The 12661-nt window shown below is 39.8% G+C and overlaps 1 protein-coding gene across 13 annotated transcripts in view; it reads left to right on the top strand.

Annotated features, from left to right (window-relative positions):
- The window catches only part of YEATS2 (YEATS domain containing 2), a 74474-nt gene that overhangs the window by 56954 nt on the left and 4859 nt on the right, over positions 1-12661 (top strand). For 11 of the 13 annotated variants that reach the window (XR_003095156.1, XR_003095153.1, XR_003095154.1 and 8 more), the window contains 7 exons: positions 138-249; positions 1148-1221; positions 2300-2379; positions 3360-3561; positions 8962-9188; positions 10172-10246; positions 12067-12140. Coding sequence is in view for 10 of the 13 variants with exons in the window: in XM_025209721.1 (XP_025065506.1) it covers positions 138-249; positions 1148-1221; positions 2300-2379; positions 3360-3561; positions 8962-9188; positions 10172-10246; positions 12067-12140 (844 nt within the window). In the remaining 3 variants the exon portion in view is untranslated. Of the gene's footprint in view, positions 1-137; positions 250-1147; positions 1222-2299; positions 2380-3359; positions 3562-8961; positions 9189-10171; positions 10247-12066; positions 12141-12661 lie in introns of those variants that run through there. The other 2 variants (XM_025209730.1, XM_025209764.1) reach the window with 2 other exon arrangements.

A 12661-nucleotide genomic window follows, 5' to 3' on the forward strand; every position in this document is an offset into this window, starting at 1 on the left:
TAAGCCAGAGTAGGCCTGATCAGCTGTATGGATCTAGTTGTGCAGTACTAACTTTTACTGGAATTGCATAAATCAAAGATTGTCTGCCTAGCTGTCTCACTTTTTGTCATTTTAAAATTTGTTCTGTTTCTTTGAAGTTAAGATGGAGCCTGATTCCTCAGGGCAGAATTGCAATGCTGTGGTCTCCCCGGAAGGTCAAGCAGCAGTGAAAACAGAAGAGAGCTCAGAACTTGGAAATTATGTTATCAAGTAATTGTGACTTTTACTTTTCCTGTCTAAAGAGCTATATGGTACCCTATCTTCAGACCTGCCCAGAATAGGCCGTGAATCAAAATGCTGGTCCAGAACTCTAGTAATTTAAGACCTGTGACCATCACTTGGACAAACTGTTATTACCTAGTTATGTCAGGCTATGGACAAACATACCTCTTAGCCACTTTAAAGGGGAGGGAGAGCTGTTGTTCAGGATTGCACATCAGCTGGTACGCTAACTGTGATGTTTGCATGCCCTTGTAGTGATACACATCAGCGAAACAGCTGTAACCTTAAACTAGAGTGAAAAAGGGTTAAATTAGGAAAGTTTTGTTACATTTGCTTTGCTACAGAATCATGTGGATGTACCAGTTCCATCTTAATAGCTGATATCAGCATTGTTTGATAAGACAACTGTCTGTGCCCTCGCTGATTAACATTCATTTTCAGATATCAGCTACATCTGTATCTGCAGGATGTGGTATTAAAATATTCCCTTTGTAGATGGACTTGTATGCAATGTTGCTGAAAATGAATTATTTTATGGCCTTTGGTTATTTATGGGATATGTACAAATCTAGAGTCCTGGAATTCCCATTCTGCACAATGTTATATAGTGGCCCTTGAAATATAGGATTCTTTTGGGTGGGCATGAATACCCATGCTGTGTTCCACTCATTTCAGAGTGATCTGAAGGCAGCAAATAGCCCTGTGGTCAGACATGGAATTGTTTATACCAAACAAGATTAATATTGTGCGTGCTTGGGGCCTTTAATATATTATATTGTGTATGCTAGAGTCTGTTTTAAAAAATCAGGTGACATTAAAACCTTACGTATCTGTTTTGTCACTCTAAAATGTCATTACTTAGCATGGTAATCTTTGTCCTTTGCAGCATAGAATATTTGGAGAATGTCCAGCAGCTTTTAACAGTGATCGTGAAGAAGGTTCCATTAATTGCTGAGAAAAGTAAGAAGTGAACGAAATTAAGCTGTTTGTTATCTTGATAGCACCCTAGAGGTGCATGGCTCTTTACAGCTGAGAAGTTTATTCAGAAAGAAGGAAAACATTGAATAGAATTAAAACACAGTCCCAAAAATTGTCTTCAGGGTTTTGTTGTTTCTAAAGACTTTAATAATCTACACTGGCCAAGAAGCAAGGCATTTGTTGTCTTGCTTTAGGAGGATTTTCAGACAAACAGCCAGTCTGTTTCACCTGTCCTGCTACGTCTTGATTGCACACCCACTCCTTCCCCATATATATCTAGATATAGATATATATGGGGAAGGAGTGGGTGTGCAATCAAAATATATGTGTGTGTGTGTGTGTGTGTGTGTGTGTGTGTATGTATGTATGGGGAAGGAGTGGGTGTGCAATGTGGGAAAAATACCAGGAAGGGCAAAGTTTCCCTAGTAACTCACATACTTGGAAGAGTGGGGAATGCTGGAGATGGAAATGAAGATGGCCCTCTGCAAAATAAGTAGAGCAAGCAAAATGATGGCATGAGCTGCTGTAAATGGCTTTTATTGCATATGGTTTTGGGAGACGTATATAACACTCAAGGAATTTGCATCCTGGAGTATAATACCCTCTTCCTAAATTTGTGCTGGTAACACTTTTCTAGAAGTCTTCTACTTTATTGTTGCATTTCTGTTTTATATTGATATTTTTTTTATATTCTTAAATTTGATGGCCAGATAAATGCTTGCAAAAGGAAAATACTTTTGATTACAGTGGCACATTTTCTTCATTCATGTTTTGCCTTCTGGATGTGAAAGGGGGTGCTTAGTCTCAGTTGCATCAGTTTAATCTAACAAAGAGGGACAGTGATTGTGCAAGCCTCACATGTACAGTTTATAAGAGCCTATAATCCTTTGTGCTGTGGCCACTACACAGAGAACTCATTTTCTCTTTCTTCTCATCCAGTACAATGTATCTGAATAAGCTTCTTTTGAAAAGGAGGTTTGGAGGTTACTAGAAACAAAGTAAATTTGATATTATAGTTATTCAAATTTAATTCATTTTTTTTATCACGCACTTTTTTTAGGTGAGGATGCCAGTTCTTTCTGTGCCAGTTCGGTGGAACAGTATTATAGTTGGAATATTGGAAAGCGAAGGGCAGCGGAGGTAATACTCTCTTTACTTGTTTTATCAGCAGTGGTTAGAACTAAGGGAGTCTGGATTTAGCAGCTTGGAACTGCTCCAGAGATCTGTCTTTGCTGTTTTGGAAAATGCTGTTGTTTGAAATGGAGGTATTCTTTACAATGATAGCCTTTGATCACTTTGCATGTAGTACTCCAATTTACTGTTTAATGGACTACAAAACTTTGAAGTTCAGTTTTCAGGGGCTTCAAATTTAAATAGGAATATATATTAAATTGGGATATATTTACATCATGTCCTTCTTGCCCTATGTCTCCAAGCATCACCATTGCATGGTGGAATATCTCAGTAGTTCTGTCTATCCTTGTGCCTTTTCCTTATAAGTGGATGGTATTGGGTTTACTCTCTGTTAACAGGTCAAGTAAAATCTGGCTTAATCCAAAGCCAATATTGAATTTACTGTGGGTAAAGATTTTGTTGAGGTTATTTTCATAGTGTTACAGTTGCATTTTCCTACTTAATTTTTCTGCCATGCTGTTATGGGCAGAACTTATATGGGAAATAAAACTGACTAGACACAGGGCTGTCTTAGTGCCCAAAGGTAAAGACAATGCTAAAAACCAGAGGAAGCCATATTTCCCTCTAATGGGTTTCAAATACTGCTTGCTTAGGTGTCTCTGGTAATAATAGAAGGTTAATATTCTGACAGAAGTATGAATCAATTGACTGTGTCCCTTTAGTACCATTTCTGCAAGGTGTAGATATCGTTCTTAGGTTTTTTTTGCAGGGATGTGGGAAGGGAGACAGAGGTTTAAATGACCTGCCCGAAGTTGCAGAAAGTGTCAAAGTTAGATTCACCTTCCTCTAGTTCACGCTGCCTTCTGGGGGAGAACACTGTGTAATCAGAGTCTCCATTTTCCTAGGATCTTAAATTACTGTGGAGAGCTGTGCTGTAGTCTCACAGAGCATATTGACTGAACCATCCCCTCCTTTTGGTTTCTTAGTGGCAGCGAGCAATGACGGTGAGAAAAATCCTTCAGGAAATCATAGAGAAGCACCCCAGATTTCACAACATCACCCCTCTGAAAACAAAGCACGTGGTGCATTGGTGCCGTTGCCGTGGCTACACCCCACCTGACCCCGAAACCCTGAGGAACGAGGAGGACTCCATTGAAGATGTGCTGACTCAGATAGACAGTGAGCCAGGTAAGCAGTGAGGGGGAGCTGCCCTGGCATGCCTTATCTCCCTAAGACATCATTCACTAAATGGCAGAAGTGTCCCCACTGTATGCCCCAGCATGTCTTTTAAAGCACTGTCCTGGAACCAGATAAATTAGAAATATAGAACGCCTCTTAGCCCATCTGCCATTTCCCCAGTGCCCTCTCTTGCTCCTTACTACTCACCTTCAAGTGCTTGGTCCAGGCTAGTTGCTGGTGATGTTACAGTAGTGTGAAGAGGCCCCAACCTGGACCAGGGTTCAAGAGCTAATGTGAGTTAATTTACCCCAAACAGCAAGGGTGCATCCACCTATGTTGAACATCATGTTTCTACAGCTGGACTGCCTCCATTACCTGATCTAGCTCGGGTATCCACAGTGGATTGCAGTCAGCAGTCTAGACCGTATCTCTGATTTCATCCCCCTTCTTCCAGTTTTTCTTCCCTGTTTCACCTTCAGATAATCAAAGTTTGAATACCTTCCTGCCCTGACCTTACAAGGATTTTTGAGATTTCGGAGAAGGGCCAGGATTTAGTTATTCTCTCAAGTCTGGCATGCGCTGCATTTATTGTAGTGCACTGTGCTGACTCCGTACATCTGAGTCTCTGCTTGTGCAGTTTGGCCTGTTTTGGCAGTGGTGTGCTTCAGGAACAGTGGGAGGTTCAGGAGCCCTCAGATTAGCCGTTGCTTTTTCACCTGCTTCTGCTGGGCAAGTGAGCAAGAGTGTCTGTCAGCTGTATCCCATACCAGCACTTTGAATAAGCAGTAAATTCCCCTAAACAGGGTTGTGGCTTGTGTTGGTGGCCTAGTGCAATGTTTGCAAAGCGTGGGGCTTTCAGAAGACAGACTACAGAAAATAATTTTGTCATGCTGTGCTCACCAGCCCACTGCCTCCCTCTTGAATTCTGTTTGGCCTTTTCTGTCTTTCATCCTTTTTTCTTTTTTTTTTCTTTTTTAAACAAGCAAGTATATTGAAAAATGTACTTGCTTAAATCCTGTAGGCTGGCTTCATTAAGCCATCAAGAGTATTTCTATATGGTGCACTGTGGCACATCACAGTTTTCAGAAGCCATCAAGTCAAGGTTCAGGAGAAACATTTGAGGAGGAAAGTTCTTCGGTTCAGGCAGAATTGAGTTGTGCTTAGGACCCTGGAATGTGTGTTTCTATCAAAACATGGCTGTTGGTCCCCAGTTTGTCCTCAAGGCCCTCAGAGGTTGCAAGTGGCTACAGGAGATTAAAATGTTAAACCTGAGGTTGACAGGGAAAGAAAAGTTAGATCTTGCCTGCTGTTGTCCATGAGCTAGCAAAGACTGGGGACCACTACTCTAGAGTTTATTGGAGGCTTGGCCAGAGAAGAGTCGGTAGGGAGGCCTAGACTTATCTCGTCATTTAAATAGCTGTGGGGGTATTGAGGGGCAGTGTCTGTTGGCAGAATAGCTTTCCACGTTGATTCCCTGAGTAGGTCTAGAGTCTCATATACACAATAGAGGTCTGGCCATTTCTGCCAACAGAGAATCTGGCCTCCTGCTTTAAAGAGTTTATTTTTCAAAAATGAAATAATTGAATTTTGCATTGTGATTAGTATTTAGAGCCATGTAGCATTTCCATTTTGAAAGCAGCTATCTCTAAGTAGTTAGAGAGCTGGGTAGTAAGTAAGTAAGTAGTAAGAGCTAATTTTAACAGGCTTGACTATGAAAGAACTGTAGAACTTTAAGTAAATCCCTTGGCCCTGCTAGTGTTTAACATGTATCCTCTTTGGCAAGATTGCCAGGAACAGATGGGCAACCTCATATATTTTAGTAAACTGTGGAGTCATTAAAGAGAAGGATCTTGTACATAGGACCAGGATGGATTTGATTTTAAATCAGTTTAAATCACTGGTCAGGAAGCCTTGATTTAACCATTGTTTTCTACAAAAAGTGCATTCTTGTTGTTTGATATAAATTTAATACGTATTATTCACAACTCTGAGATAGATGTAGGTTTCATTTTTAGAAGGTACACTATAGATTTTAAAGCCGTGATTTATTTTGATGTTTGTCAGATTAATTTTGCAGCTACATCACAAAACTGAATTATGAATTAGCTATTTTATTTACCAAAGCTAATTGACGCAGATACCTGTGAAGTCATTGGGAGGTGAACTATTTCCAGTTCACTGATTAATCATAGATATTTGGGGGACATTTTTGCCATGCTGTATTAGGACGACAACAACAACTGCCACAAAAAACAGACCTATAAACTGTTTTATTTAATTAAAACTACAAGCTTATGTATTTTGGATATTTTTTCAACAAGAAATATACTTAATTATTTTAACAAAACAAGCATATGCATTTTGAATTTTTAACTATTTTAGTTATAAATGTGAAATGTTTTTAACAAAAATTAAATAGATTATTTCAGCCAGGTCAGCATGAGAAACTTAAAATACTGGGTTATGCAGCAAATTCGGTCTTTACCTTCCTCTTCCTTTTTATTCATAAACTGGAAAAGAAAGACAAGCTTTCCTGCTTTTTCAGTTCCCAAGTGATTTCTCAATTTAGAATTAATTAGTCCAAAGGAAGATATTCTTTCTACATCTGCAGAAGAACCTACTGCTGTTAAAAGATGGATTATCACTTCAGTAGTCTGTGATGGATCCAGATGCTTAAATGACTTCCACTAGTTCACTGGTGTGACTTTAATCTTTAAAACCTCATCAGCAAACATATTTCTTGAATGGTTCACCCTTGGCCCTGAAATTTATTACAGTTGGGATTATGGAGGGATGATTTCTGGATGCCCATGTCATAACCAACTCCTCTTCTTCAGCAGTTAAGATTTGACGCTGATACTGAATATTGACAAGAAAATGAGCTGGAGATGGTGCTTGATCCATTCATTTTTAAAGCCTGTAACTTAACTGTCATTGTGTATTTCTCTTTTCAAGGTCTCACACATTCCATCCAAATTTCAAGAGTATCAGCAATAAAACACCAATTTCCCTGTGCTTTGTTCAAAGCTACTGAAATAGGCTTCAGGATAGTCAGCATACATTCTACATTTCTCTTTCGCCCAGTGTTGAGAACTTTGGCTATTACAGTTCCATCTGCTGCTGCAAAGTGGTTGTTATGGAAATATTTTACAGTTTCAGCAACATTAGCCTTTATTTCTGGAGCACTGACATTGGCTAAGAGGTATATCAAATGAGCACTGCAGCCATATGTTATTAGCTTGGGGCTTTCTTCACTTTCTTCTAGATTTCTTCTCATCTTTGATGTTTGCAGCATTGTCTGTGAAAAATCTGCATACTATACATTTGAATTTTTTTTCACAGTTTGTTACAGCTTTTACTGCTATTTTTTGTAAGTATTCTGCTGTGTGTGCATTTCATGATATATCATTTGTTTCTGTAAGGTAGACAGTCCCTCCTTTTGTTGTCATACAAGCACATACTGGATCATTGTGGACATTGCTCTATCCATGAAGACTCGGGTTAACAATTTCCCCTCTGACTTTTTGCATACTGTTCACTTTTTCTCATACACTTTATCCAGCAATTTGCCTACTACATCTGCTCATTTGGGTGGACTGTATCCTGTTTGTAATGACTGAACCATGCCAATGAAGTGTGTGCTCTCAACCACACGGCTAGGGGAGTTTTTTGCACAAACAAACCGAGCAATTTTTTCATCAATTACCTTCTACTGTCATCTGCTGGTTCTTATTACAAACTTATCTATGGTTGTTTCTGGATGATGGGGATTTTTTTTTCTTTTTGCTACAGGTGATAGACTATGCGACATACAAAACGCTGGTATCATTAGCAGATAACTGTGAAACTGTAGATAGTGATGATGATATTGAAAATGGATAGTCAGAATATGCTGTATGTTGAGGATGGATCCTCCTGAACAAAAGAAGTCAATGCAATCACTACAGTACTGATCATTTAGTATTACTCATTGCACTTGGTACTTTAGAAGTTTTGCACTTGGTACTTTAAACTGTAAAAGGAAGATCTGCCTATTTCAGCTATCATTTTGTATCACAATTGCATTAAAACTATGATAGTTCCATAAAGTAACAACTATATCTTTGCTCAAACCTTTTTAATGAGAATTCAGATAGTCCAGAAGTCCATCCAAAAGATATGGACAGGGAAGACAAGGAGTCCTTAAGAAAGAAGCATGAAATAAGAACGTTTATTAACTTGGAGATCCTGCATGTTCAGACATGTTCCATTCATCATCTTCAAAGCAGCTTCCTCCTGAAAAGAAGCACTTCTCATTATGTTGTTTCATTCAGGCAACCAGGCCTTGCATTTCTTTGTTGCACTGTTTGCATTTTGCATGCATTCCTGTCCTACCCACAGATTGAGGAACTTTATTAAAATATTCCCAAACAGGGTCTCTCTTACAGCCTGGCAAGCCTACAGCCCTGATAGGTTTTTCCTTCTGCAATACCATCATCTCACTAGATTTCAAATCAATAGAGAGCCTATACTTGGAAACTTATCCCTCAAGACTTCTGGAATCTTCTGCTCAAAATGTTTCTCTTTTGTTTCTACTGCCCCTCCCCTCTTGCATTTATCTCCAGACTCCTCCTCCTTGCCCAGATCTACTCTACCCCCAACAATCCTCTATTCATTTAACTTCTTGAAACTTTGCACTTTTAGAGAGAGGTAAGGCTTAACTGTGTATACAAACTTGCAGAGAGACAAAAGGGCTGATGGGTGGGTAATCAGGTCTGTTGTCTCATCTCTATACTGCTGTGAACAAGGATGTTATCTCTGGAGGCACAAATCCAGTTTGAGAACTGAAACTAAGCATCACAGAGATGCTTAATGGGATCTTCTTGACTGAGCCCCATTGGGTGGTTTTCTTTAATTTTTACAAATCTATAGAGATGCCTCTAGAAACTCCATACGACTGGGCCCCTAATATAGGCCATGGACTGTTGTGACCTATTTATAAAACTTTTCTAAAAAGGTTCCATGAATATATTGTCTCAGATAGCATATACTTAGAAGTTATAATCCGTATTCCATCTTTGAGTTTTACCATAGCTGAAATTAAAATTACCTTTATATAGATTTTTTTTTAAAAAGCATCTTAAAAAAAATAAAAACCACAAATAAAATATTATTTAAATTGAAAATCCAATTTCTTTTATTAAAAAAAAATCATTGATTTTTACCCACCCTGCATAGGGCTGGAAAGGGCATCCTGAGCCATTGAGTCCAATTCTCAGTGAGTAGCACTTGTTCTTTTTCCACTTTACATTAAAACCAAACTACCAAGATGACAATTTAATTACTGAGTTTCTCAGTAGATGCTGGGTGTGTATCTGTTTTAAGTGGTCTTCTGAGATGAGTTTTTAAGACTAATTGCTTCTCATTTAGAATGTCCATCGTCTTATACCAGTGGGGAAGAACTGTGCCGAAAACTGGAGGAGCTGCAGCAGTTTCTGAAACGGGAACCAGAACATGAGGAGGAAGTGGATATCCTTAGCTTTACTGAGCCACTGAAAATAAACATTAAAAAGGAACAAGAAGAGAAACAAGAGGAGATGAAATTCTACTTGGCATCCTTGCCTGCATCAGAATTTGTGCAGGACACAGCAGAGAAGGTATTAAAAAGTGATTCATAAAGCTCATGAGAAATGCTGCTAAGCTAGTTATGACCTTCCGGGGATTTATTTAGTGCCTTTCCTCCATCTGGACCCAGCTACCTTACTAATTAAATCTGTAAATGGCTTGAGAAATTCACTCTCCTGGCCCGTGCCAATTGTGAATTGCTGTGAGTGGGCCAGCTCTGGCAGTAAAGCGAAGCATACTTGAGTCAGATTCTTTGTTGCTGCTTTGTAGGTTCTGCACAGCATCAGTAAATCCCAGTCTTGTAAGTGAGAAGTGGCAGGGAACACAGATGCTGAATCCCTGCTCCTCCATCAGGGAAAACATAGGCTAGTCCGTTCCACCAGTGTAGCTCAGCAACTGTACACATTTATTACAGTGAAGTTACTGAGGATGTGGCAGTTTTCTTGCCTGTTTAGATTTCTCTCCTTTGTCCCAAGGTTGGGTAGATGAAGTAAAGGGGTGGAGAGGTGTCCTCTCACAGCAGCAGAAAGGAGGGAGAAGAGCAAAAGACAATCTTGCTCATGTGCTACTGAAGTGAGAAACTTGTTTTTCATGGGAGGAGACTGGAGGTAAAGGAGGGGTGTTTCCTCTTGTAGAAGCTGAAGGAGAACAGAAAGAAGTGTATTTCTTCTCCAGAGACATGGTCAGATGATATCGGAGGGGGAAGCTGAAATACAGCTTTGAAAGGGAATTGCTGCCTGATTCAGAACTATTAGATACAGAGCCAGTCTTTGCAGCAAAGTCAGGGAGAACAAAAAGCCAGTCGAGTGAATGTATGCTTAAATTTAAAAGGCTTTCCTTCCTAATTTACAAATGCTTCCCCAGCCCCCTATGCCAAGTCAAAATTCTAATTATTCCTGCAAATTCTTTCAGTTGCCATCTCATCTATAACAAAAAAATATCCAATTAGTGTTGGTTTTATTTGATACAATAATCTGTCAATCTGAGTTAATTTTTTTCCTCTCTCATTTTATAGATAGGGATTTCTTTTCAGCCTGTTGAGGTGCACAAGAATGTTTATGCATCAGTTATAGAAGATATGATTTTAAAGGTAAGTCGTGATTTTACAATGAGTACATTTCTGCAGCTGTTTTACCTAGCAGCATAGAATAAAGATGAAGAATCCAGGTCAGCAGTTAAGATCACTCAACATTTTAGAAGACATGCTAAATCAGGTGCTCAGCCTGTAGGTGCGACTAGGAGTTATCTGTGTGCACAAGTGTATATATACACTTCATACTTTCCAACTGTGGTCTGCTGGCTTAGACACAGTACTGTGATTTCGGAACCCCTTATCTCTAATCCTCGGAGATCAAATCTGATATCGAAAAGGTTCTGTGACTTTGGGCAAATAATGAAACATACCTCTGTCAGTTTTCCCTATATATGGAGGGATAGAATTAGAAGGGACCTTAAAGGTCATGTAGTCCAGCCCCTGCTGAGTTGCATGATTTGCTGTGTTGTTAGTGTTTGAAAGGAACTTTCAGAGATTTTTCTTTCCTCCAAATGCTGCTTTTTTCCAGGCTCAATTGCCTCTTCTGCCAGTTTGCTGCACTCCTGAGACCCGGTGATCGTTTTTCCCCGTACAAGTGTGTAATACTAACAACAGTCATTCCCAGTTTCGGGTACAACGTTTTAACAACATGAAACTGGAGCTGCAGTATTTGAGGGTTTATCAAAATTATTTTAGCAGGTGTTTACTATAGTTCAGCCTGAAGGAATATTTGAAACACTTAGGGCCTTGTTGCACATTAATTTTAGGTGGCTTCTGGGGCTCTTACCCCTGGATTGTCCATACTAACACCTGAAACTAGTTTTAAGCGCACTTTAGGTGGTTTTAAGCATGCTTTAAGTTATGTCACTCCAGGGCAGGTTTATCTCTGAACTGTGTTACCCAGCTCATGTTCCATTAATGTGCGGCCACTCCCCATAGACAAGCTGCCCAAGTTGCAGTCCTTCAGCATGCGTTGTCGTCTCCCCCTCCCTGTTCTGTGTGGACAAACTTTCCACCCTCTGAACTCTGCTGCCCAGGGGGCAGTCCTGGCACCAAACCAATTCCCCCTCCTACACCAGGGGGTATGACCTTCCCACCCCCAGGGATGCAACCCTGTGTAAGCAGCCTGCAGAGCACATGCCAGCTAGCAAGCTGAAATTCTTCCTCTGCCTTCAACTCAGCCATCTTCTCCAGCATGAGCCAAAGGATGCCCTCCCTGGACCAGCACCCCACACCTCAATCCCAAATCCTAACTTATTAAAACATGAGACCTTCTTTAATTTACTTCCTCTTTATTTCTTTTTTAAAACTTTACTTTTTTTTACTTTTTATTTTATTCTTCAGTGCCTGGCTGACTTAATTTCACACCGTTCCCTAACCCCCGTTTCCTTTCTGCCTCCCATGTCATTACCCACCCCTATCCCATTAATTCTCCACTTACCATCTTCATGTTCCCACTGCCTTCCAACCCCTCTTTCACACACCCCCACCTAGAGCAGGGATAGAAATCTGTCCTGTGTCACTAATCTTCAAGTGGTAATTCACAGCTATAGCTCCTAGTCTAGTCCCTGCTCGCCAGCCCTCTAATGGCGTGTCACAGCTGTACAGGTTCAGGACAGTTCAGAGAAGGTTTTTAGTCTTAATGTGCGACTGCTCCAAATGGACACTACCATTAACATTGATCAACATTTGAGCAGCTCAAAGTGTAACATGTAACAAGGCCCTTAAATAGACTATGTAGAGAGTTTTATTTAAAAAAAATACTTTAAAAATCTGATCTGCAGGTCATTTATGACACTTAAGTCAAATAACATAAACTATGTTAATTGCTTTAGCCTGTTTTACTTGTCATGTCCTAATGCTGCCTTTTGTCACAGGCCACCGAACAGCTTGTGAATGACATCCTGCGACAAGCGCTGGCTGTTGCTTACCAGACAGCTCCTCACAACAGGTCAGTGACTGAGCCCCTCTTTTCATAATTTTGTATCACTCATTATTAACCCAATGGATTGAACTTCTTTAAGAATTTATTAGATAGTTGCATGGCTCAAATTCTATCATCAGTTAATCCCAATCTAAGTAGTCTAATAATTAGACTAGCATGTAATGCTTTTGGCCATTGCAGGACATCTGTTGTTTTGTTTTTGTTTGGTTTTTTTAATAGAATATTATTGCTAGCAATTTCTTTTTGCAAGAGTTACCAAATACATATCTGAACTCCATTGTCTGTGTGTGGAAGAAATCATGCCTCTACTGAAGGCTGCCTGCCTTCTACTGGTGATTAGTACATTTTCCAACATGAAGTCACCAGTAGCTGAAACCATTTTATAATGACAGCTTTTAAACCATAGAAGTTGTTTGGTATTTTCAGCAGAGGCTCTGTGAACATTTACATCCTATCCTTTTGGTGACTGGGCTGGCCAGGGCTTGATTTTACTGAACATGCTACTCCTACACTTTCAGTCAGTGGGA

This window comes from Alligator sinensis, unplaced genomic scaffold, assembly GCF_000455745.1.
Source record: "Alligator sinensis unplaced genomic scaffold, ASM45574v1 scaffold237_1, whole genome shotgun sequence".
In the NCBI taxonomy this organism is placed as follows: Eukaryota; Metazoa; Chordata; order Crocodylia; family Alligatoridae; genus Alligator; species Alligator sinensis.